The sequence below is a fragment of the Mercenaria mercenaria genome, chromosome 3, assembly GCF_021730395.1.
Source record: "Mercenaria mercenaria strain notata chromosome 3, MADL_Memer_1, whole genome shotgun sequence".
NCBI classification, from domain to species: domain Eukaryota; kingdom Metazoa; phylum Mollusca; class Bivalvia; order Venerida; family Veneridae; genus Mercenaria; species Mercenaria mercenaria.
Genome location: NC_069363.1, coordinates 25,812,764 through 25,839,149, shown reverse-complemented (window position 1 = coordinate 25,839,149; position 26,386 = coordinate 25,812,764). Strand labels below are relative to the sequence as shown.

At 34.1% G+C, this 26,386-nt stretch overlaps 1 protein-coding gene across 1 annotated transcript; it reads left to right on the top strand.

Moving 5' to 3' along the window:
• The first annotated feature begins 29 nt into the window (after positions 1–29).
• LOC123525235 (protein mago nashi homolog 2) lies at positions 30–26,386 on the top strand. The gene is made up of 5 exons (XM_045304106.2): positions 30–168; positions 15,915–15,973; positions 21,971–22,081; positions 22,794–22,876; positions 25,699–26,386. The coding sequence occupies exons 1-5, from the start codon at positions 75–77 to the stop codon at positions 25,796–25,798; spliced, it is 447 nt and encodes a 148-aa protein (XP_045160041.1). The 5' UTR covers positions 30–74; the 3' UTR covers positions 25,799–26,386.

Below are 26,386 nucleotides of genomic sequence, written 5' to 3'. Positions count from 1 at the left end.
ACTGTTAACAAAACTTTAACAAAATAAAAAAACGAACGTATACAGGTCAAAGAAATACTAGCTCTGCAATTAAAATGGCTGCCTCCACAGATTTTTACCTGCGTTATTATGTAGGGCACAAAGGCAAATTTGGCCACGAATTTTTGGAATTTGAATTTCGTCCTGATGGTAAATGTATTCTCCTTCATATTTGGCTGCTCTTTTGCGCTTTTTATACAAATCTTGAAAACTATTCAATTTTGAACCTTATCCGATGGCACATAATTTTCAGTGTAAGGGGAGTTAATCCTGTTTTGTATGAGAAATTCAAAAAGTACTGTTTTACTCTTTCATGTGAAGAGATTGATCAGTCAGTTTGTGGAGAGCTGTAACAAGAAATTAATTTAAGCAGATTCATCATCATCTATAGTAATGGCAAACATTCTTGACAGAATATAATGGCCATGCGTGGGGGTTAGTAAAAGTGATAGAGTGCTAGGACTCCCAAGCTACTCAATCCACCCAGGAGAACCATAGCAACGTGATAAAAAAAAAAAGGTGCAAAAATCTAACACCTTAAAAGCCTTAAATATAATATGAAATAAGGCAAAGCCTCAAAGCGAGCTCAAAGAAATCGGATTTAGCTAAAAATAATATGAAAGTAGGTGCTACCTAAAAGGCAGAGCTTCCATGAAAAATCACCAGTGCCCGATAAAAATTAAAGGAGTGGTGCTGGAATTATCTGGAATTATGGATTCGTTTAGGAAGTTTATGTTCTTTAGATCTATTAAAATTATTAATGATAATTCATGATTTCTGAATGCATGTTTTAGACTGCATCAAGATTAATTCTCGACATGTGAAAACTGTACAAATATTCTGTATATAATCAAAAGAAACTTTGGTATAGATTAACATCTGCACCAAGATAAAGAAAAAAAAAACGTATTTGAATAATTTATGTTATTCTTATTAAAACGCACTGCATCAACAATTTTACATAACTTATTATCATACTGGAAACCAGTCACAAAATGATAACTGCTTCAAATTGAAAAGCTTGAACTTTTAAAATTTCAAACCTAACAGAATCTCATTAGGCCAATAGCCAAAGGAATTCTGTGTCTTTGCATGTGAATGTTGGGCAATGAGGACTTAATGTAAAAAGTTAATGTTCCAATTCCAAATTTAATTACAATAGACTTTTATAGTTATACAATATTTTCAAAACTCATTATAATACAAAAAAAAAAATGAAATAAAAAATAAAAATTAAAAAAAAATTTGGTCCTGGTGAGGTTCGAACTCACGACCTCTGAATTACAACGTGAACTCACTAACCACTACACCATTGTGGAGTTATGACGTTATGAAACAAACATAAGTATATATAATAAAGTTCAGTAAGGGCAGCGTGACGAAAGTCGTTTCAAAATGAAAATATTGTGTTTTATTTCTTTTTTTCTTCGTAGAAAATGTATTTAGCATTAATTTCTTATTATCAAACGCTCATTTGCATTTTTATTCAATATTCAAAGCAGTAAGCGAGACGCTTTTGTCAACCGTAAACAGTAAGCGTGTACTGACATCTTTACTGATTAATTACTATGTGCATAGTGTACTTGAAAAAATCCGAACAACACCGATTCCAAAAAGTACCACGAATTTTCAACTCGATAGTATACACAGTTAGATCTCTCTATTCATTTTATTCTTCATACGTTTAACCGTAATGCGACGCTGTCAGCGCCGCTTTGCGGCGCTGGTAGCTCTGCTATTATGCATCATTTATTTGTCACAAAGAAACTATTCACTAGTCACAAGAATTCAGGAGAACCTATTCACTTGAAAAAGTTTACATTTAGTGTCACCATACCTGTAACAGTGAATATCATACGTTGCAAAATTTATGGGAAGCAGGTGTCACGGTGACGTCATTACCGCGTTCCCGTTTCTTTCTGCTTATTAATGACATTTTTTCCATTTTCTGGCCGATGCTTGATCTTTTAAATGAAAACAATATTTTTTTCAAACAACTGGAAATCATTTTTTCATTATTGTTAAGTGATGAATAATTTTTAGCAATTGAATGAAGTTCTGTATTCACTCCGGAAAGAAGTACTTCCTGTGAGCACCAGTCCGCTAGGGTGCGCTTTTTTAAAACTTCCGACGAAACTTTTCAAATCCATCACCAAGTGTGAAAGTATACTTGCGTTACCGTAAAGCTCGATTCTCGAGCTCGTTATCAATGAGTTTAGAAAATTGTTTGGTATAAGATACTGGTTGGAAATATGAGCACCCGCTCTAATGCTTAGATTGGCTACTTGATGATGTACGTTGTATACTTTTAGAGTTATTAATATGAAATAAGGCAAAGCCTCAAAGCGAGCTCAAAGAAATCGGATTTAGCTAAAAATATTATACATCATTTATTTGTCACAAAGAAACTATTCCCTACTCACAAGAATTCAGGAGAACCCATTCAGTTGAAAAAGTCTACATTTAGTGACACCATACCTGTAACAGTGAATATCATACGTTGCAAAAATTATGGGAAACCGGTGTCACGGTGACGTCATCACCGCGTTCCCGTTTCTTTCTGCTTATTAATGACATTTTTTTCCATTTTCTGGCCGATGCTTGATCTTTTAAATGAAAATAATATTTTTTTCAAACAACTGGAAAGCATTCTTTCATTACTGTTGAGTGATGAATATTTTTTAGCAATTGAATGAAGTTCTGTATTCACTCCGGAAAGAAGTAGAGCAAAGGAGTCTAATATCGACCCTCTTCTATTATCGACCCCCACCCTTAATTGATACTTAATCACATTTATTACTAGAAATCATGTGATCATGTCATTCACTGTCATTTTTACGTCACAAATTTTCTTCATGCGCCATTTTGAATGTTTACATACAGTGTGACTGCATGAGATAAATTTCAGTGCCAACCACTACATCGTCCGTTAAGGTAGGTATCTTTCTGTTAAATCAAATTTACCGTTTTTATGGATCGAATCAGTTTAATTTTGTATTTAATCCTACTACACACATATAGAACTCATTTCTATCGGCCATTTTTGTAGTCTCTTGCAACTTCTGGAAAGATTATGTGGGGGTCGATAATAGCAGATTGAAAATATGACCTTCTGCTATTATCGACCCCCAATTAATTAAATTTATATAATTTCTTGTTGCTTTGAGAAAAGCACTTAATTCATAACTTTAACATGTCCAAAACATTGTGGAATGATACTTATTTCACTTTGGGTATTGATTAAATTTTACTCGGACTTTATCATAGACTCTCAGTGTAAAATCTCAAACTTTTAACTAAAATAAAGGTACTAAATCAATATAACATTTCAATGAAACTTCAAAGTTTTGTTGTTTGTAGCATCATCTGAAGCATGTGCAGTGAAAAATCTTGATTTGATTTTTAAAATAGTGTGATATTTATTTCTAAAGTCACTATTATGTTCATTGTAAATATACTTTGTTATACCAAAGTCGAAACTGGCAGGTACTCTAAAATGCAGCTCTCTGATTGGTCAGTTAGAAACCCTAATGTTCTGTGATGACTCATGATAAAGTTATGAATGCACATTTTAGTTGATCACAAGGATTAAAAATCTCCTAAAATAAAAAGAAAAACAGCGCAGAGTCTCTGAAAGTTCGTCATAGTCTGATGTTTCTATCATTTATGATGATAGTGACAGTTATGACGATTTTGACGATTCCTCTGATGGACAAAATGATGATGGACAGTGCAGACAGCTTAGACCAATGTCAGGGGTGTGGTCAGTCTAATGGGAAGCCAAATGAGTGAAAAGGCTGTGACGAATGCCCAGGAAGGTGGCACATTAAACGTACTAAGCAACCAGAACTTCACTTGTTGACTCCAGAGGACTTAAAAAAAGTTAATTTTAAATGTATAAAAATTGAGTGCTAAAATATGTTGTTAAGGCTGTAGATAATAATGGATAATCAACTTTGTTTGAATGTTTGAATTATTTATCTCTTGTGTGTGGCTAATGTTATATTACAAATAACTATTATCTAACATTTACAATTTGTCAGTCAAAAGACCATATATGAAACTGTGATAATATGAAAGACCAAATTTATAAATAAAAAAAAACACACATGAAATAATATTTTCCATGAAATCGTAGTAAAGTTATGCTTTGTTTATATGCTCAGTTGCGTAATTTCAAATTGCAATTATGACAATAAAGGACAAATAAAAATTAACTTAATATTAAGTTAATAATAATATTATGCTTGGTTTTCAGTGTTTTCAAATTAAAAAAAAAAAAACAACTAGGGGGTCGATAATAGCAGAAGTGGGTCGATAATGGCAGACACATGTCACGAGACAGAATATTAGACCATACCGTATTCTGTAATGTAACAAGTGTTTTTATTGGTTGAAATCGACCAATGATAGTTTGTCTCAAATATATGTGTCACTTTGACTCCGAAAGTGAAAGTAAGAATATGTACGATAGATTATGGTCTTAAGGGGTCGATAATTGCCTCCTTTGCTCTACTTCCTGTGAGCACCTATCCATTAGGGTGCGCTTTTTAAGAACTTTCGACGAAACTTTTCAAATCCATCACCAAGTGTGGAAGTATGCTTGCGTTACCGTAAAGCTCGATTCTCGAGCAGGCCCTTTGGGCCTGCTCTTCGAGCTCGCTATAATAATCGACAACATGTACAAGTATGGTTTTTGTGCAGGGAAAACAAAGAGTTAGTAATGTTAAAAATTAAAAGCAGATAGGATGAAATTATGCAGTCCGAACACATGCAGCCAGCACTGACTTAAATCCGGAGACCGAGTCAGCGCAGACTACACTCTGTGGCAGAGAGTTCCACAGGCAGTCAGTATGTGGAAAGCATGAATATTTGTATATGTCATTTGATGGTGAGGCAGGTTGATAGGCTTGGTTGTGATAATGCCTGGATGATCTTGTTTGTGGATTTAGGAACTGGTTCATATTAAGATCAACATGATTGTTTACAATTTTGTAAAAAAGAACTAATCTCACGGGTGGTAAACGCGCAATCCAATTCCCGCCGGGAATACGCTTAAAATGGGTTGCGCAACGTCCGGTGCTGGTGTTGCGCATCAAAATATACAAAATCGAGGTAGGTGGGTTTTTGTTTTTGTAAATAATGACACATTTAAGAGTGCTTTCGAAAAAAAGCAAAATTACCACCCGTGAATCTACTATCTTCTAGGGATTGCCAACCTAACAAAGACATGATGTTTGTCATAGAGCCAGGAGTTTTTGAATAATTATTTGTCACAAATCTAGCTGCCCTTTTTTGCACTGACTCAATTTTATCCTTATCTTTCTTTAAATAAGGATCCCAGGCAGCAGATGAGTATTCCAAAGTTGGGCGAACTAATGTATTGTATGCTGCCGTTTTAGTTTCTTTAGATGCGGAATGGATATTACGTTTGAGAAACCCCACATTGATGTCTGACTAGCTTTAGATGTAACTTTATTGACATGGGCGTCCCAGGATAGATCAGAAGTTAATTCAGTCCCTAGATAGGTGGCTTGTTTAACAGTCTGAAATGGTTTATTGTGTAAGGTGTACTGGGTCTTAGTGACTTTCCTGGATCGACTAGCAATGTGCATTATATGGCACTTGTCAATGTTGAAAGACGTCTTCCATTTCTGCTCCCACGTCGCCAGGCTATCCAAGTCTCTTTAGGCCTGAATTAAAAAATGGTTTGTTTGTAGTGCTCCGACCGACCCATCAAAATAGTCCAGACCAAAAAAATTTTTTAGGCATTCCAGGGGGTAAAAATTTTTTTTTTACATGTTTTGATCCTTTCTGATGCAAAATGCAATTTTAGCATCAGTATCTTAATATACAACAGATCATTCAGCATTTAGTTCCTAAATTAGTACGCGACCACAGACCGCCGACTTCTTGTCACAAGTTACGATTCCAGAGAGAAAGTCGCTCAGACCTTCTTGACTTAACCTTCTCGCATGACCTTAGATCGTTTAGTTTTACGGTGACCTATTTATATTTGATAAACAACTTTTTCTGTTAATTAGTTTCAACATTTAAAAGTTTATAAATGAGAACAGACATCTACATTTTTTATCAAGCAACATAAAGATAGGCAACTTGAGTGATAACTATTCACATAATGTATTAATTGAGACCTTTTTCGAACACTTTAATAAAGCCACTTACCGAGGTTTTTTTGTAAATCCTACTTTTCCAGTATTTTCAAACATAATTGAACTTTTATATATCCAAGTATTATCTGACACATTTGGTGACAAAATTGCATTAACATCTTGAAATAAACACAGGCTAAAGTTCAAAGGAAAGGTGCCGATCGGCATTTAGCCTTTGATGTAGGATGAAAGGAAGCTCTGTTTGACAGCTAAGTGTTGTGATGTATATGATGTAATTTAACCTAGTTCTACCCGATTTGTACAATTTATGTATTAACTAATACACTATTGATTTAAAAGGGCTTAGATAATTTATGGATTTGCAGTTGAAGTGCTGTGAATTTCATTTCTTTTACCTTACGTTAAGGAACTAAATCATAATTATACCCCAACCAAACATGTTTGAGGGGGGTATATAGGAGTCAGTTTTGTCACGTCCCGTCGCGTCGCGTCCCGTCGCGTCCGGAAATCTATTATCTCAGTTATTACCAAATGGATTTGATTCAAACTTAAAAAACAAGTTCCACCTTATCACCCACATCATGTGACACAAGGTGCATAACTCTTGACACCAAGTTTTCATGAATTATGTCCCCTTTTACTTAGAATTTAAGGTTAATTTTGTTGTATTTTCACTATATCTCAGTTATTACTAAATGGATTTGATTCAAACTTAAAATAGATGTTTCACCTCATCACCCACATCATGTGACATAAGGTGCATAACTCTGACACCATTTTTTTTATGAATTATGCCCCTTTTTACTTAGAATTTAAGGTTGATTTTGATGTATTTTCACTTTATCTCAGTTACTTCTGAATGGATTTGATTCAAACTTAAAATAGATGTTCCACCTCATCACCCACATCATGTGCCCACATCATGTGACACAAGGTGCATAACTCTGACTCCAAGTTTTCATGAATTATGTCCCCTTTTACTTAGAATTTAAGGTTAATTTTGTTGTATTTTTACTATATCTCAGTTATTACTAAATGGATTGGATTCAAACTTAAAATAGTTGTTCCACCTCATCACCCAGATGATGTGACATAAGGTGCTTAACTCTGATATAAATTTTTTATGAATTATATCCCCTTTTACTTTAAATTTAAGGTTGATTTTGATGTATTTTCACTATATCTCAATTATTACAAAATGGATTTGATTCAAACTTAAAATAGATGTTCCACCTCATCGACCACATCATGTGACACAAGGTGCATAACTCTGACACCAATTTTTCATGAATTATGCCCCTTTTTACTTAGAATATAAGATTAATTTTGATGTATTTTCACTATATCTCAATTACTACTGAATGGATTTGATTCAGACTTAGAATTTAAGGTTAATTTTGATGTATTTTCACTATATCTCAATTACTACTGAATGGATTTGATTCAGACTTAGAATTTAAGGTTAATTTTGATGTATTTTCACTATATCTCAATTACTACTGAATGGATTTGATTCAGACTTAAAATAGATGTTCCACCTCATCACCCACATCATGTGACACAAGGTACATAACTCTGACACTATTTTTCTTGAATTCTGTCCCCTTTTTTCCTAGAATTTAAGGTTAATTTTGATGTATTTTCACTATATCTCATTCTGATTGGCTTAGAGCCAAAGGGAAGTAACCTTTTTTAACCTTTGTACTGAGTTTCTTCCCCTTAAATTCCACGAATTAGTCTATTTTTAGAAATCCTATTTTTAGATTTTCAATATTTTAGGTATTTTTCTAACTTTTTTTATTATAAGTCCTATGTAAAAAGTAAAAACATTTTTCCGTGGTAACATGGGTCGGTAAGACATTTTTTTGTATTCACTTTTAGTGTATCTCTAATATTAGAGATTTAATATATTTACTAGTATTACTATACTAGTATTATACTAGTATTACTTATATGTGGAAGCCCAGGATGAAGTACTCCAAAGTATTTTTAAGATTCCTTATGGTTGCCATTCTTCTGTGACAAGACCGTATGGTGGGGGTATGAGTCACTCCTGTGACAGTTCTAGTTTTACATGCATCCACATACTTCAGATTGTGTTTAAAAGTGAAGCCTTTCAATTTTCTCTAAACAAAGACTAAAAAAAGCAAGCATGAGTTCAAGCTCCACAGCTGATCAAAGTCATCCTCGTCTACACAGACCAGAATTAAGGATGGGATGGGGGAGGCCTATGTCGCTCCCCTGCCCCTAGTGGCCTGAGAAAGGACCTTTAATTATTGACCAAAGTTTTGACCAAAAAAAAAATGCACCAGAACCCACCATTTCACACTTGTATTTAAAAAGTTCATGGATTCTCAGTCTTCTGTACCTACCGCCAAATGTTGAACTATAATATGGTTTTTACAATTGTGCATCCATCACTTCCTATGTCCAGATAAATGATATTAGATACTCAGAATTTAGACAAAAGATGTAACAGTTGCCACCATTTCATTCCTAGCAAAGGTGTAACAGAGACCACCATTTCGTTCCCATCAAAACATGTAGCAGAGGCCACCATTTCATTCCTGTCACAAGATATAACAGAGGCCACCATTTCATTTCTATCATTAAAAAAAGATGTAAAACAGGCCACTATTTCATTCATGCCAGGGAAGGATGGCAAACATTTTTCAATACCTACCTCTTTCCAAACCCCACCACCACCACCAGGTTGAACAACTTTGGAGGTCTGCAGTGAGGTCATTATAAACCTTCTGTCTCTACCTGTGTCCAAATGACATTTGAATACTCAAAAAACTCTTAACAGAGGCCACCCTTTCATTCCTGTCAAAAGATGTAACAGAGGCCACCCTTTCATTCCTATCAAAGATGTAACAGAGGCCACCATTTCATTCCTATCAAAAGATGTAACAGAGGCCACCATTTCATTCCTGTTAAAAGATGTAACAAATCATTCATATATTTCAAACATTTCCATGGGGGAAGGACAGCGAACATTCTTCCTTACCTATCTCTCCCCATCCCCACCTCACCACCAACAGGTTGGACAGCATTGGAGGTCATTATAAACCTTCTGTTTCTACCTGTGTCCAGATTAATGACATTTAAATACTCAAAACTTAGACCAAAAATGCATCAGAGGCCATCATTTCATACACAAAGGGTCTGACAGCATCTGTAGTGAGAACAACTGTCCTGTAAAAGGTTTTAGGGTTGGGAGTGTCGAGATTATTTGGTGCATTCTTAGTCTATATATCATCAGTAGTGTCATTCAGTTTTACAAAAATTTTGACTGATTATAAAATGTAAGATCTGGTCAAAAAATGTCTGCATGCAAGCATGTGCAGGTTTGTGCTCTGTTAAATTACTGGTAGAATTTGTCAGCCATACATGTTCTTACTAAAAATAAAAATTCCCTACCTACCTACCCACTCCTAAAAATCTGTGTCGGAGCACTACAAACAAACAGTCCTGTAAATGACACAATCATCTGCAAAGAGACGACAGAAAGACTTGACAGCACTAGGGAGGTCATTGATGTAGAGCAGATTTTTAAAAAAGCTTCAAATGAAATCCTGTTTTGAAGAGAGTTCGAAACAGTGTGCCAGGTGTAAATCATGAGTGTATATCAAAATCCCCTCCGCTGAAAAATGACAGGGTGTTACAAAATCCCCTTCACACTTTTGAAGGGGGTATCATAATCCCCTCTGTGATTTTTACAGGGCTATCATAATCCCCTTCATAAAAATGTTAGGGCTATCATAATCCCCTTCATGAAAATTACAGGGCTATCAAAATCCCCCTGATTGAAATCCCCTCTTTGGGGAATTGTGTGGTTTCTATTTTCATAAAGTTATAATAACCAGCATTATAGATATATAGATATATGAAAGATAAGCAGTACAATACAACTATGACAACAAATCAGTTTCTATTCATTTTAATTGGTCACTAAAAAATAAATAAAATACAACAAGTATAACAGTTCATGTCATTGTTATCTCATTTATAACATTAGCACAAGAGTTCTTAGTTAAACTAAATCACATTTCAATTAGTCACTAAAATGTTCATAAAATACAACAAGTATAACAGTTATTTCATGTCATTATTATCTCATTTATAACATTAGCACAAGAGTTCTTAAGTAAACTAAAGCACATTTTCCTGTGTCTGCTTTACTATAAACTGTTATATAACACTTAGTTAATTCTAATAAATTGTCCCATAGCATTAAGAAATTCCTGAATATTCTTTTGGCCATTGGCATACTGTTGACAAAGAGTCTTCAGTCTCTGCTGGTGTGCTTTTGTTGATTTCTTCACTCTTTTCTTGGGCGGTTCTCCACGCTCACACCTCAAGATGTCGGCTTCAACCATTGTTGCATCCTTATTCAAACAGCTTACTACTGTCCAGAGTGATGGATTTGAATGACCTACAAGATGTTTGAAACTATGGTTCCACGACTCGCACTGGTTGTTTGTTCTGTCTCTGTCCTGAAGCGTAGCTTCATGTACATTCCATACTGTTGGGCAGAATCTTGGAGACGTCTTGCGTAGTCTTAAGTTTCCATTTGGTGCCACCACAGATCTGAAGTTACCATTAACATAATTAGCATCAAAGTAATCGACAAGACAGGTCATGTTCTCAGGTGCTTCCTCGCGTAGAACTTCCATACCATTGGCAACGTCAGCAGTCGGTAAGAACGCCACACTGTCCAACTTCCCACAGAATGTTTTGACTCCCTCGTCAGAGTTGTAGGCTGCCTGAAGACCTTCTGCCTGGACACGCCGCCATGTAGCCTGAGTCAGGTGATAGAAGCATCCCTGAAAGTAGAAAATTACACAATGCATTAATGATAGATGAAGTAGTGTTTTCTATAAAGGTCAATTATTAGATGCAACCAATTCTGATGGCCAGTGCAAAAATAATCTATTCAATATTGATGAATGGTATGCTAAGAAAAGCACTACCAGCATATTCCTCAGGAAACGGGACTGGGATTTCTGCTATTGTGGATGGGTCCTTTGGTGATGTTCCCTTTTTTGCGCGCCGTGCTGTCTGCTTGAGAGCATTCTTCGAACCAGCAGCTACAATTACCTTAAAATAAACAAATAAAAAAGCATTGGTAACAAAGACCATCAAAAAGGAAATAAACTTGTAATAATTAATGCATAGATTAAATATATATCATTAATTATTCATGTTGATTTTGGATAATATTTTTATTTAAATGAATTTAAAACGATCATTACAATCATTGTCCTAAAACTGCTATTAATTCAGAAATTCCATAATATTTCACAGCACCTTAAATTAAACGTAAAGTAAGCTGAAAAAAACAACAACACCCTAATAGATAAAAATCTTGAACTTCATTTTTCACTTTGATTCGAACATTTGTGCAACAGGCATTATGCAAACTAAAATACTAGCAGGCTTTTGAACAAAAAAATGTACAGACTTGACATTTATATGACTGTATACTCACTTCTTTGGACTGTAAAGAGAGCTTGTCTGTAACAATCTGACCAGGGTTACCACGATTAGCTTCTGCACTGGACTTGATTTCGGCTCTAACTCTGAGTGCCTGGTTGGCAAAGAAATCTGGCTCATGACTATGCCCCACTGATGATTTGATGTCTGTAACCTAAAATATATGGAATATCTATAGTTACTTTTACCATTTAAATTGCACTTCAAAAACAGACTTTTTTGCTGATCAGTGCTACATCAAATTTTACATTGTGGAAGAATTTTGATTTGAACATGATACAGGAAAAGTAGCAATGCATTTATGCTGTTTGTCCTCTTGGTAAAATATAGTCCCGTAAGCTGACAAGAAATGTAACAAAAGTAACATAAGTTACAAATGCATAATATCAGTGTGTCTTAAAAAGGTCTTCAGTTTTGTGAAATATGTCAGAGAAACTAAAATTTATGTAGTGTATTTACCAGCTGCACATTATTTCCTTTCCAGTTAGAGTATCGGTGAAAATATTGTCAAATATAAACCAGACTGTTACATGTGTTTTAAACTTGTGATAATAAAGAGAAGTTTTACAAATATACATACACATAAACATAAAAATTCACTCACCAATAAATCAGTGACAAGTGCACCCTTGCAAGACTTGGCTATTCTTTGAGAGCATTCCCATCTTATTGTGGATTTTGACTGACTCTTCTTTGTGTATGCAAAGCCAGCATTAAGGAGTTTACGAGAACCTTTATTACTTTGAATGACTTCCATTATGAAAGAACATACAATGATGTGATGTCCTTCTTGCATTTTCTTATATTTTATACCCAAAATTATACAAATTAGATTTTTGAGTAAAAAAAAACTGTTAAAATAGAATGGTGGGAGTAACAAATAAGATAAAACAAATCAAAGAATATATTTTTCTATTACAGTAAGTATCAGAGTAGATCTGAAGCAATTTTCCTAATTAAATAATGAACAGCATTAATTGAAATACAAATACCAATTAAATGCTGTTATTAACTGGCAAACTGTGAAAGTAAAGATTGTAAATTGTTATACATGATAAAGAAACATGCCTTATAAATAACTTGATAACACACAAAAAATTAAAAAGAATATTAACACTTTCAATAAATAGTTAACACCCTAGTACAACATCAAAGTCCCTAAATCATAGGCATTCGGCGCAGAATTTTGATTTGTTTGGTCAATAATGATGCTATGTGTTATAAAAAAGAAATATAAAACAGTCTAGGACACCAGAATAAATCCAGAACCCATTTACTCTATATAGATTGATTGAAGGTAAATAACTTTGCAGTGCTGCATTTCACGGTGACCATTTCGGTGTCATTTTTCAACCAAAAAAGATATGGCCAAATATCCACATCTTTCAGATCCCGGGTGTACAATTTTCATGTTGTCACTAATTTCTGAGAAATAAGTTTTTTAAAATTGAAATAAAAACTGACAACGGCGTTATTTCACATAAAGGCTGTATTTTATATATAACAAAAATGACGGTGCACTGGACCTCAGGTCTGCTGCACTGGCGACGATTCACTAGCACTGCCAAAAAGGGTTCCGACTATCACAAAATAGAGCAAATTGAACAATATTATAACAAAGTCAAATTTAAATTATTTTGTCGGTATGGCACATGCAAGGTAAGATAAGCTTTAGTAAATTTCATGTACATGTATTTGTAACATTAATTTTGTTATAAGTTACACGTACGGGCTGTATTCTATTTGTAGAAGCTTCTAAATGGTTGTTTAGTCGGAGCATTCACATAGCCACAATCGTTTCTTTGATAATGCTGACTCGGGGTTGTGCCTAATTATAATTATAATTTAATTAATTGTAACTAACAAATCTGAAATAATTGAAAGTAATTATTAATTGAGACAAAAGTCAGTTAAACTAATTGTAATTAATTAATTACTGACTCAGATTTGACCAATTATTGTCAATTAAATCTAATTATTCTTAACTATTGTGCCTCATCTATTAATGCTGACTTGAAATTTCACACTGTAAAGTAGTCATGTGCTCTAAATTAAAAGGTGTCAACACCTTTTGTATTCTTTCATCACTTATAGCCTGGACTGTAATAACTTTAGTTGTGGTTGCTACACAAAATCTGTCATTTGCTTTACTTTTCTTTAGAAAGTATTTTATTGATGAAAATAATATGACAGTAATTGGCTTTGGCCTTTTTTCAATCTATTGAAAAAATAGCAAGGAACCAGTTTTTGTTCAGTACTGTTAACCAATATAAAATGATTTTATATAACTGAAGAGTGATTTCTGAATGAATACAGTAGTATAATACTGGTAGGAAACACATTACTAGTCTGGTTTGCTTAGGCACACCATGAACTTGGCTGCATTGACACATTTTATTTTGCCGAAAGATACAAGTGGAAATTTTAAGGCAGGATTTGATGAAAATTGATTATAATTAATTACTTGTCCTGATTAATTGTAATTAATTATTTATTTGCCCCCCAAACCAAGTAATTAATTTTAATTTAATTGAGGGCCCGCCCGCTTAGCTCAGTAGGTAGAGCGTTGGTCTACGGATCGCGGGGTCGTGAGTTCGATCCTCGGGCGGGGCATATGTTCTCCGTGACTATTTGATAAACGACATTGTGTCTGAAATCATTAGTCCTCCACCTCTGATTCATGTGGGGAAGTTGGCAGTTACTTGCGGAGAACAGGTTTGTACTGGTACAGAATCCAGGAACACTGGTTAGGTTAACTGCCTGCCGTTATATGACTGAAATACTGTTGAAACACACGTTAAACCCAAAACAAAACAAACTTAATTTAATTGAGAAGATTGCCAAAATAATTGTAATTAATTAATTATTTTATAAAATAATTAGGCACAACCTTGAATGCTGTTGTCAATTTTTTTCAATTTTAAAAAAACTTATTTCTCAGAAATTAACGACAGCATGAAAATTATCCAACCGGGATCTGAAAGATACATGCGTAGGGTCTTGTCAACAGAATTACCGGGAAGATGGTTTTGCTTACAGAGTAAAGAAGAAAAGTAGTACAAGAATTACGAAAGGAGAGTAGAAGAGTGGTGGCGTTTATGTGAATTTCTAATCTGAGCGTTGTTAATGTGTTTCGAAACGAGTATTTATATGTATAATATTCTGTTAAATAGTTATATCGCTCCATTTAGCATTATGCATAGCTATATTATTCTTAGTTTGTGCTATGATACTTTAAGTTTGTTTTTGTTGTTTTATTCCTGCATATTACACAGGTCACAAAGACTTGAATCCACCATGTCCACTATTTTGAATTTATGAAGGAAGTCATTTGTAGGAAGGATGCGTTTATGAACTTGTATTGGAACGCTCTTAGTTTGGTGTCAATGGTACTCCGAAAGGGGTTCATGTAGATAAGAGGCCATTCTAAGCTTTCATATAAATTATTCCATTTATTTTCAGATTTGTATTGCGTTTCAAATGTGTCAGGTACAAAAATTTATTTGGTTTATGTAACCATATGACCTATTGAATGTAGGAACTTTTTGTTTGTTCAAGTCTTTTTGTTTGTAATTCTATCTTTTGTCTAGGGATGCTTGAAATAAGAGAGAGATATTTTAAGTAATCAGTTGTGGGGATACCATACAGTCTTTTTAAACCATCAAATGTATGGATCGCTTTATTGTCTATATCATATAGGTCTTTTATGTATTTTTTGCCTTTAGAGTGCCATGTTTTGAAATAGACTGTTTTGTGATTTATTTTTATATGTGAATTATTCCAGATAATTTGATTGTTTATCTCTGTTACGTCGGTTTCAAAGTTTATTTCTGCCCAACTGGTTGCAATATCTTTTAAAAATCTGTTGTGTATCTTTTTTATTAAATCATCTTTTGCACAGTTTCCTGCAAATAAAAGAATTTCACCATAAGCCTTAATTCCTTTTAGATAAATGTGTTTCCATATTGCAGTATCATCTTTAAATATTTGTTTTAACCAGCTACATTTGATTGATGCAATGTATGACCTAACATTAATCATTTTTAAGCCTCCGTCTTTATAATCTTGTATAACGTTTTTGGGGAGTTTGAATGTTTTGATGACTGTTACTTTGCCAATTAATGTTAATTTGTGTTTTTTTTTCATTTGTTTAATGTCGCAATCATTAATCAAAATTATCAAATAATTATCTGTACAGTCAGGCTATTTTTCACTTGAATCATGAAAGTATTTAAAATTCTAAAATGTGTTTTCTATTTTCAGGAAAACTGAGATATGCAAACAATTCCAATTACAAAAATGACACAATGATTAGAAAAGAGGTTTGTTTCCATCTGTTATTTTTACAGTACTTTTATGCTTTATTTGAATTGTAACAGAACAGAACAGACATTTTATTATATCTAACTTGAACATTTACAGTTCATCATTACATACAAATAAAATCATACATGCACGCAGTAATGTAATAAATAATAACAAATGATAACAATAAATTAATGCGAGCAAAAAATATATAATCTATTGCAATGAAATCAATTAATTTGATCTTAGCTTAAAGGCTTTTTTAGCTCACCTGAGCACGAAGTGCTCAAAGGTGAGCTTTAGTGATCACCCTGTGTCCGGCGTCCGTCGTCGTCAACAATTTGACTGTTAACACTCTAGAGGTCACATTTTTGACCCAATCTTAATGAAACTTGGTCAGAATGTTACCCTCAATAAAATCTTGGACGAGTTCGATATTGGGTCATCTGGGATCAAAAACTAGGTCATCAGGTCAAATCAAAGGAAAAGCTTGTTAACACTCTAGAGGTCACATTTTTGGCCCAGTCTTAATGAAACTTGGTCAGAATGTTACCCTCAATAAAATCTTGGACGAGTTCGATATTGGGTCATCTGGGGTCAAAAACTAGCTCATCAGGTCAAATCAAAGGAAAAGCTTGTTAACACTCTAGAGGTCACAATTTTGGCCCAATCTTAATGAAACTTGGTCAGGATGTTACCCTAAATAAAATCTTGGACGAGTTCGATATTGGGTCATCTTGGTTCAAAAACTAGGTCACCAGGTCAAATCAAAGAAAAAGCTTGTTAACACTCTAGAGGTCACATTTTTGGCCCAATCTTAATGAAACTTGGTCAGAATGTTACCCTCAATAAAATCTTGGACGAGTTCGATATTGGTTATCTGGGTTCATAAACTAGGTCACCAGGTCAAATCAAAGGAAAAGCTTGTTAACACTGTAGAAGCCGCATTTATGACTGTATCTTCATGAAACTTGGTCAGATTGTTAATATTGATGATCTTAAGGTCCAGTTTGAATCTGGTCATGTAGGATAAAAAACTAGGTCACCAAGCCAAATCAAATGAAAAGCTAGTTTACACTAGAGGCCACATTTATGACCATACCTTAATGAAACTTGGTCAAATCTTGATGATCTATAGCTCAAGTTCAAATCTGGGTTAGGTGGGGTCAAAAACTAGGTCACTAGGTCATATCAAAGGAAAAGCTTGTTAACACTCTCGAGGCCACATTTATGACTATATCTTCATGAAACTTAATCAGAATGTTAAACTTGATGATCTTTAGGGCAATTTTGAATCTGGGTCATGTCGGGTCAAAAACTAGGTCACCGGGTCAAATCAAAGGAAAAGCTAATTAACACTGTAGAGGCCACGTTTATGACCATATCTTAATGAAACTTGGTCAGAATGTTAATCTTGATGATCTTTAGGTCAAGTTTAAATCTGGGTCAGATGGAGTCAAAAACTAGGTCACTAGGTCATATCAAAGGAAAAGCTTGTTAACACTCTAGAGGCCACATTTATAACTATATCTTCATGAAACTTAGTCAGAATGTTAAACTTGATGGTCTTTAGGTCAAGTTCGAATCTTGGTCATGTCGGGTCAAAAACTAGGTCACGGGGGTCAAATAAAAGGAATAGTTAGTTAACACTTTAGAGGCCACATTTATGACCATATCTTAATGAAACTTGTTCAGAATGTTAATCTTGATGATCTATAGGTCAAGTTTAAATCTGGGTCAGGTGTGTTAAAAAACTAGGTCACTAGGCCAAATCAAAGGAAAAGCTTGTTAAGACTCTAGAGGCCAGATTTATGACTGTATCTTCATGAAACTTAATCAGAATGTTAATCTTGATGATCTTTAGGTCAAGTTCGAATCTGGGTCATGTGGGGGCAAAAACTAGGTCACCGGGTCAAATCAAAGGAAAAGCTAGTTAACACTTTAGAGGCTACATTTATGACCATATCTTAATGAAACTTGGTCAGAATGTTGATCTTGATGATCTATAGGTCAATAGGTCAGGTGAGCGATACAGGGCCTTCATGGCCCTCTTGTTTACAAAACAGAGCCAATTTATTCAACACTAACTTTTGTAGAATTTAACAATTGAATAAATTTTAACATACTTGGGTGTCGATAGTAATATCTAGGAATATATTGTGCTTTTAATAAGGCATACATTGGACATATTAAAACAAAATGATACTCATCTTCAAGGTTGTTACTTTGACAAAGTGTGCATTTTCTATCGTTTTTTTCTAGATTTCTGTGTCTACCAGCTTCAATAGAAAGCTGGTGTGAAGATAAACGTAATTTAGCTAAAATATTTCTTAAACTATGACAATTCATTTTACTAATATATTCTGACATTTCGAAATCTGGTTTAAATTCTTTATATAAAAACAAAGAAGTAATAAATCCCTAACTTTTGAATCCCAATTTACAGCATTATTATTTTCAGCATCATTTCTTAAGATTGTATCATGCAAAATAGGCAGAGAGTTATTTCATGTTAATCTGCAACAGTTAATTTTAGCTCATCTAAGCACTTAAGTATTTTGAAACCTTATATTAGTACTTGACAAGGTGTTATACCTAACACAACAGTTGTTGAAGAAAAAAATAGTATTTTTTGTGAACAAGTAGCTTTAAAAAGCTGCTTAAGCCTTAAGCAGTTATGTCTCCTTATTAGCTCGACTTTTCGAAGAATAAGTAGAGCTGTAATAATTGTTGGTTAAAGTTTTTGATAAAGTCAAATATCTCTGTTACTATCAAAGCTATTGACTTGAAACTCAAAATAGTTATTTACCATCAAAGTCTACACCAGGAGAAACAATTCCCCTAACTCTGGTTTGAATTTTGACCGAATTATGCCCCTTTTTAACTTAGAATTTTTGGTTAAAGTTTTTGATAAAGTCAGATATCTCTGTTACTATCAAAGCTATTGACTTGAAACTCAAAATAGTTATTTACCATCAAAGTCTACACCAGGAGAAACAATTCCCCTAACTCTGGTTTGAATTTTGACAGAATTATGCCCCTTTTTAACTTAGAATTTTTGGTTAAAGTTTTTGATAAAGTCAGATATCTCTGTTACTATCAAAGCTATTGACATGAAACTCAAAATAGTTATTTACCATCAAAGTCTACACCAGGAGAAACAACCCCCATAATTCTGTTTTGAATTTTGACAGAATTATGCCCCTTTTCAACTTAGAATTTTTTTGTTAAAATTTTTGATAAAGTCAAATATCTCTGTTACTGTCAAAGCTTTTGACTTGAAACTCAAAATAGTTATTTACTTTCAAATTCTACACCAGGGGACACAATTCACATAACTCTGATTTGAATTTTGACAGAATTATGCCCCTTTTTAACTTAGAATTTTTGGTTTAAGTTTTTGATAAAGTCAAATATCTCTGTTACTATCAAAGCTTTTGACTTGAAACTTAAAATACTTGTTTACCATCAAAGTCTACACCAGGAGAAACAATCCCCATAATTCAGATTTGAATTTTGACAGAATTATGTCCATTTTTAACTTAGATTTTTTATACGCCCGTTTGAAAAACGGGACGTATTATGGGAACGCCCCTGGCGGGCGGGCGGCGTCCAGAGACCTTGTCCGGAGCATATCTTCTACATGCATGGAGGGATTTTGATGAAACTTGGCACAGTTGTTCACCATCATGAGACGGAGTGTCATGCGCAAGAACCAGGTCCCTAGGTCTAAGGTCAAGGTCACACTTAGAGGTCAAAGGTCAAATTCAAGAATGACTTTGTCCGGAGCATATCTTCTTCATGTATGGAGGGATTTTGATGAAAGTTGGCACAATTGTTCATCATCATGAGACGGAGTGTCATGCGCAAAAACCAGGTCCCTAGGTCTAAGGTCAAGGTCACACTTAGAGGTCAAAGGATACAAGAATGAAAAATTCAAGAATGACTTTGTCCGGAGCATATCTTCTTCATGCATGGAATGATTTTGATGTAGCTTGGCACAGTTGTTCACCATAATGAGAGGGAGTGTCATGCGCAAGAACCAGGTTCCTAGGTCTAAGGTCAAGGTCACACTTAGAGGTCAAAGGATACAAGAATGAAAACTTTGTCCGGAGCATATCTTCTTCATGCATGAAAGGACTTTGATGTAGCTTGGCAAAATTGTTCACCATCATGAGACGGAGTGTCATGCGCAAGAACCAGGTCCCTAGGCGTAAGGTCAAGGTCACACTTAGAGGTCAAAGGATACAAGAATGAAAACTTTGTCCGGAGCATTTCTTCTTCATGCATTGAGGGATTTTGATACAACTTGGCACAAATGTTCACAAGCATGAGACGGAGTGTCATGCGCAAGAACCAGGTCCCTCGGTCTAAGGTCAAGGTCACACTTAAAGGTCAAAGGTCAGATACAAGAATGACTTTGTCCGGAGCATTTCTTCTTCATGCATGGAGGGATTTTGATGTAACTTGGCACAATTGTACACCATCATGAGACGGAGTGTCATGCACTGGTCCCTTCTTTTGAATTACTTCCCTTTGCTGTTACTATAAATAGCTTATATTGTAACTTTTTCATTACAAGTCGTAGGGAAAAATCGAGACCACTTTTCTGTAGTACAACATGCATGTTACATCCAATTCTGAGGTGTATTTTGAGCTATCTCTACCTGGTAAGGATTTTTGTGTGGACTGGTAATTATTTTTTTTTCGATTTTTTTTTTTTTTTTTTTTTTTTTCTTTAAAGATTAACTTCCCTTAGTTGTTACTATAAATAACTTACATTGTAACTTTTTTATAATTGACCGTAGGGAAAAACCAAGACCACTTTTCTGTGGTACAACATTGATGTTACTTTCAAATTTTGGGTGTATTTTAAGGTATCTCTACCTGGTAAGGATTTTTTTTGTGGACTTAGAAAAATAAAAGAATTACAATAATTTCTAAAAAAAAACAACATTGTAAACAACTAGAAAATTAAAATTCCATTTGCAAATACAGGTGCTAGTGTAAACAAATTTGCTGTGACGGGCGTATATTGTGACATTCTGCACCCTTGTTTATTTTTATTTTTTATAAAGTCAAATATCTCTGTTACTATTAAAGCTTTTGACTTGAAACTCAAAATAGTTATTTACTATCAAAGTCTACACCAGGAGACACAATTCCCATAACTCTGATTTGAATTTTGACAGAGTTATGTCCCTTTTTAACTTGGATTTTTTTTTACTGGCAAAGCTCTAATTCATAGTCAAGCACTGAGAAAAGTCGAGCACGCTGTCTTACAGACAGCTCTTGTATGAGGAGAAGATACAGTATATTGATTTTGACAGAAGGAATAGTACCAGCACTAGTTTTGCAAATTGACAACATTGCCATGTTGGAGGATTTTTAACAGTGTAATGGCCCCTTAAATGTCATTGGTGACCATGTACATGCTTTGTTGTGGTGCAAAGCAATGCTACCAGTAGTATAATAGTCTCTTTAGTACTACAGTATTCTTTGGCTGGAACAAACTTACCAAAAAAGAAGAACTTTTAAGAGGTCCTAAGCTGTTTAATTTTACAATGATCATGAGACTAACAATGGTTTTTCTCCATAACTGAATATCTAAACCTTTGGCCTACTACAGCTTTCAACCATTATAGGATGATCACTGAATGCTATAGGGGCCAGTGAGTATAAGGTCAGGATCAAAGTGACCTTGAGAGAGAAAGCTTTTTCAAATCATTTCCCTCTCTGTTTTCAAAAAAAGTTAACTTGTATGACAAACATGTTACGGTTGTTAACTTTGTTCTATCTCCAAACACTTTTACTTTGTGTTATGGGGAGACATGTGCTTTTACAAATGTAAACTCTAGTTTTGCTATATATATGATGTTAATAACTTTTGCTATGAACTTACTAGTATATTCTGCCTTTATGGGGTTGTATGCAATCTCGTTAGCACCATCATTTGAAATTTGTTTTTATTTCATTCTTAGTAGTCTAAAACTTTATCTTTCTTGCTTTTGTAGGCTTACGTACACAAGTCTGTGATGGAAGAACTAAAGAGAATTATTGATGATTCTGAGATTATGCATGAAGATGATGCATTGTGGCCCCCACCTGACAGAGTGGGCAGACAGGTATAGTCTTATACTTTTACTGATATTTCAAATTTAATAGTGCGCAATTGGTATATACTGGCCAGTAGCAGAGAAACCTCCCATATCCCAGTTGTATCAATATCTGAAAACTGCCTTGTCCCCAAAATTGATGCTTTGTTTCCACTAAGCCATAGAACATTGAAGATCAGGATAATCGTCTTGACAACGGTCCAATCTTTTGCAACAAAACATCAAAATGAGAGAGACAAATTTGCCTGTGGTTTCAAAAGTTAAGAAATTTATGGCATAGAAATAACTGTTTTCTCACCTAATCATAAATGATTATTACATTTAATTCAAATTTTGAATGTGGATGGCATTCTGAAGTAAGAAACACTGCATTTCTTAAAGTTTACCTTTTTACCTTGTGTGGTAGGTTTCCGTGATTTAGGGATAACTTCATATTTTGAAATATATGTTGAAAAACCAATAATAAATGGATAGTTTTACAGTAAGTTTTACAATGAAGGATAGTTTTCATTTATCTCCTGTATTAATACCAGTGCATAAAGCCTTCATTTTCTGTACACTTATACAGATTTTAATTTGATAGTCTGTCACATATATTTGCATCATAAAACAGCTTTTACAGAATAAGTGTTGTTCAATAGAAGGAGTTCTTTCTGTTTATTTTGATAAACTGAAAAGAAAAACACACAATCATATCATACAATGTGAATGTTTCTTTTAGGAACTGGAGATAGTTATTGGAGATGAGCATATATCATTCACCACATCCAAAATTGGGTCTCTAGTTGATGTTAACCAGAGCAAGTAAGTTGCACAAGTTTTAGTTTGACTAATCTAAGAATAGGTAGAGCCCTTGCACACCCCTTCTTTGGCATCCTGGTTGGTTATGGTTCTGTATCTAGTAGCCATTAGTGGATATGGAGTGCAGCTTGAACACATGTTTACTGTTATGGTCTTACATGCCAATACACAGGTTCAATGTTTTGCTTTTTTATAAAATTCTAGATGATATCTGCTTAAGCATAAGAGGGGAAAGTTTTGTTGTTTCGCCCTTTTGTATTTGTTATGTCACTGTAGTCATTCATTTAACATATCAAACTTGTTCAAATAGGGGCCACTACAGCTAAAACTAGAAAAGTCTTTAAAAACAATTAATGAATTGCTTAATGGATATTCTTTAAACTTTGTCAGTAGCATTATCATAAGATCTTCTCCAGAGTGTGTTCAAATGGGGGCTAGAGGTAAAAATAGAAAAAAATATTTTAAACAACTTCTCATGAATGGCTTTATTGATCTTCATCAAACTTGGTTTATAGCTTAGAGATAAAGTCCTGTCTTGAAGATATTCAAGTGGGGATAGTTGACCACTTTAAGGGGCCATTAGAGCAAACAGTACTGTAGAAATACCTTTAAGCAACTTCTTCTCATAAACTGCTTGATGGATCTTCGTCGAACTTGGTCTGTAGCATCACTATAAAGGCCTTTCCCACTTTTATTATTCAAATGGGGGCATTTTACTCCTTTTAGGGGCTGCTAGAGCTAACAACAGAAAACACCTTAAAAATCAAATGACTTATTTTCATGAAGCCTATGATGTGTCTTTTTAGCTCACCTGAGCCAACATCATTATAAGGTTGTTTCCCAGGTTTGTTCAAATAGGTGCACTTGGCCTTGCTAGGGGCTGCTAGTGCTAAAAATAGAAATACCTTGAAATAACTTGTTCTCATGACCCGCTTGGTCATCAGATTTGATCAGTAGCATCATTTAAGGTCCTGTTTTCATTTTATTCTAATGGCGGCATTAGATAGAAATAAATTTAAACAACTTCTTCTCATTAACCCATGGATGAATCTTCATCAGATTTGGTCTGTAGCATTCTCATAAAGTCCTTTGTTGAATTTCTTCAAATGGGAGCATTTGGTCCCTTTAAATGGCCGCTAGATCTAAAAATTGAAATATCTTTAAATTATAACTATTTCTCTTCACCCACTTAGCACATCTTCATTTATCTTGTTCTGTATCATCCTTGTAAGGCCTCTCTCAATTTTTTTACAACGGGCACTTGACCTGATTCATGGTTTTTTCAAACTTAACACAGTTGTTACTCTTAAGATTCAGTGTGTCGTGTTCAAGGTCCAATGATCAAGGTCAGGTGAGTGACTTTGGGACATCATGGCCCCCTTGTTTGTCTAATGGTAAATGTAATCGATACTGTCATGTCTCGAAGGCAGATTAGATGATTTAGGAAAGATAAGCTTAATGAAGTATATGATCAGTTGTCTATGTGTTCATCTATGTAATCAGACACATAGTAGAGAATAGCTCAGGAAGTTCTATATTGTAAATTCAAGGAAACGATGTATCACTTCGATTTAAAGCTTTTTTCTAGGTTATTTGCATGATTTATCAGTCAAAGATGTGCTGTTTCCTGACTTACTGGATAAATTACAATTTAATTTAAATTATGCAGTATAAATATATAAATTCAAGGTAAAGAAAAACATGCGAGATCATTTCTGCATAAATTTTGACTAGACCTCAAAGCATGTGATTTATATCGATGAAAAAGAGCTCTCCTAAGTTTGTATTGTGATCACGAAATCTCTTGTTCCCTTTTATCAACAATTTTACTGTTAACATTCCAGGTCCAGTTTTTGTGACTTGGTCAGAATATTTTCGCCAAGAAGTAAGACTAGTTTGAGACTGTCATTGGGGGTCATTAGGTCAAATCATAGTAAACTCCTGTTAACACTAGCAGCCACTTTTCATACCTGATCTGCTAAAACCAAGTCAAAAATGTTTTTATGAAATCTAGGTCAAATTAAACTTTCTCTTCTGAAGTCAAGACAAGATCTTAAATCAAATCAAAGAAAATCCTTAATAACTTGAGAGTGGCCACATTTTCAACTAGATCTTTATGAAACATGGTCAGAATACTTGTCTTTATAAAATATATGTTTAATTGAACACCTGTTTGTTTTGTGGATAAAACTAGATCATATTAAAGAGGACACATGTTAGTTCCTGATCTATATAAAACTTTGTCAGATGGCATATCTTTATAAAAGTAAGATTTAATTGAAAACTGGGCCATCTGGCTAAAAAAGTAGGTCACTCAGTCACATCATGAACAAAACCTTGTTAACATTCTGGAGGTTGCATTTTCTACCTGATATTTACGAGACCATGTCAGAATATTTGCTGTGTGATGTCTAGATTTCATCAAAATCTATTTCAGTTAGTACCTAGGAAATTTTGTGTTTGTCATATGAGTTTTATACTGCCACTTTAGCCCTCTTGTTTATATTTTAGATGAATATGTCGGACAAATCATGCCATTTTTCAGACAGTGTACATTTTTAATAATGAATGAACAGTAGTGTTGTTAATATTTATTGGGGACTAATTTTCATGGTCGAATAAATGCACGAAATTAAAGCCCAACAAACAGGTAAACAAGTAAAACTCTCCGTCATTTTGTATTAAAAATCTTAAATCCACAAATTCATACCCCTATGAAATTACTGTTTTGGCCCAAACCACAAAATTTCTTTTTCACAAAATTAAGTGAATTTACAGTACTACTTTTGCTCATATAGAATGTTTTCCTTTTTTTCTATTTTCAGGGATCCAGAAGGCTTAAGAACATTCTACTATCTAGTTCAGGATCTCAAATGTCTTGTGTTCTCTCTGATTGGACTACACTTTAAGATAAAACCTATATAAGTGTTAAGAAAGAAAAGTTTTTTAAACAGTAGCACATACCATTCATGGCGCAGCAGTCTTAAGGTTTTAATACTGGAAAACTTCACTAGTTTTATTTGTGCAAAAGGACCACTTTGAAAGAAAAAAACATCTTCTAGATCTGTTGTAATCTTGAAGATAAATGTTTATTGTGTTTTTTGTGTGAAAAAAATGTAAAATTACTTGACCATGTTATATTAAATTCTAAGTAGTGACAGAATCAAAAGTGATCCTTGCAATGTCTCCCTAATTGTAGGCATTTTAAAAAATTTCAAACTGATCAGAACTATCAGTGTCTTTAGTATTTTTCTAATTGAATTGTGTAAATGTGATATTTAAGTGACATGTTTTTTTTCTACGATAGGCCATAGATTTTTAATTTGTAGAATGTATACCTACATCACTGTCAGTTCATCAAGTTCATTCTTTTGGTACACATACTGCACACATGGCTGATCTAGGCTTAACAGGTCAGCTGTCTAAAGGCCTTTGGATTAGTTTTGCGATTTGTCATCCATTTCATTTTCTTGTATGATAAAGAAATTTGAATAAAGGTATAAATGTATAAAA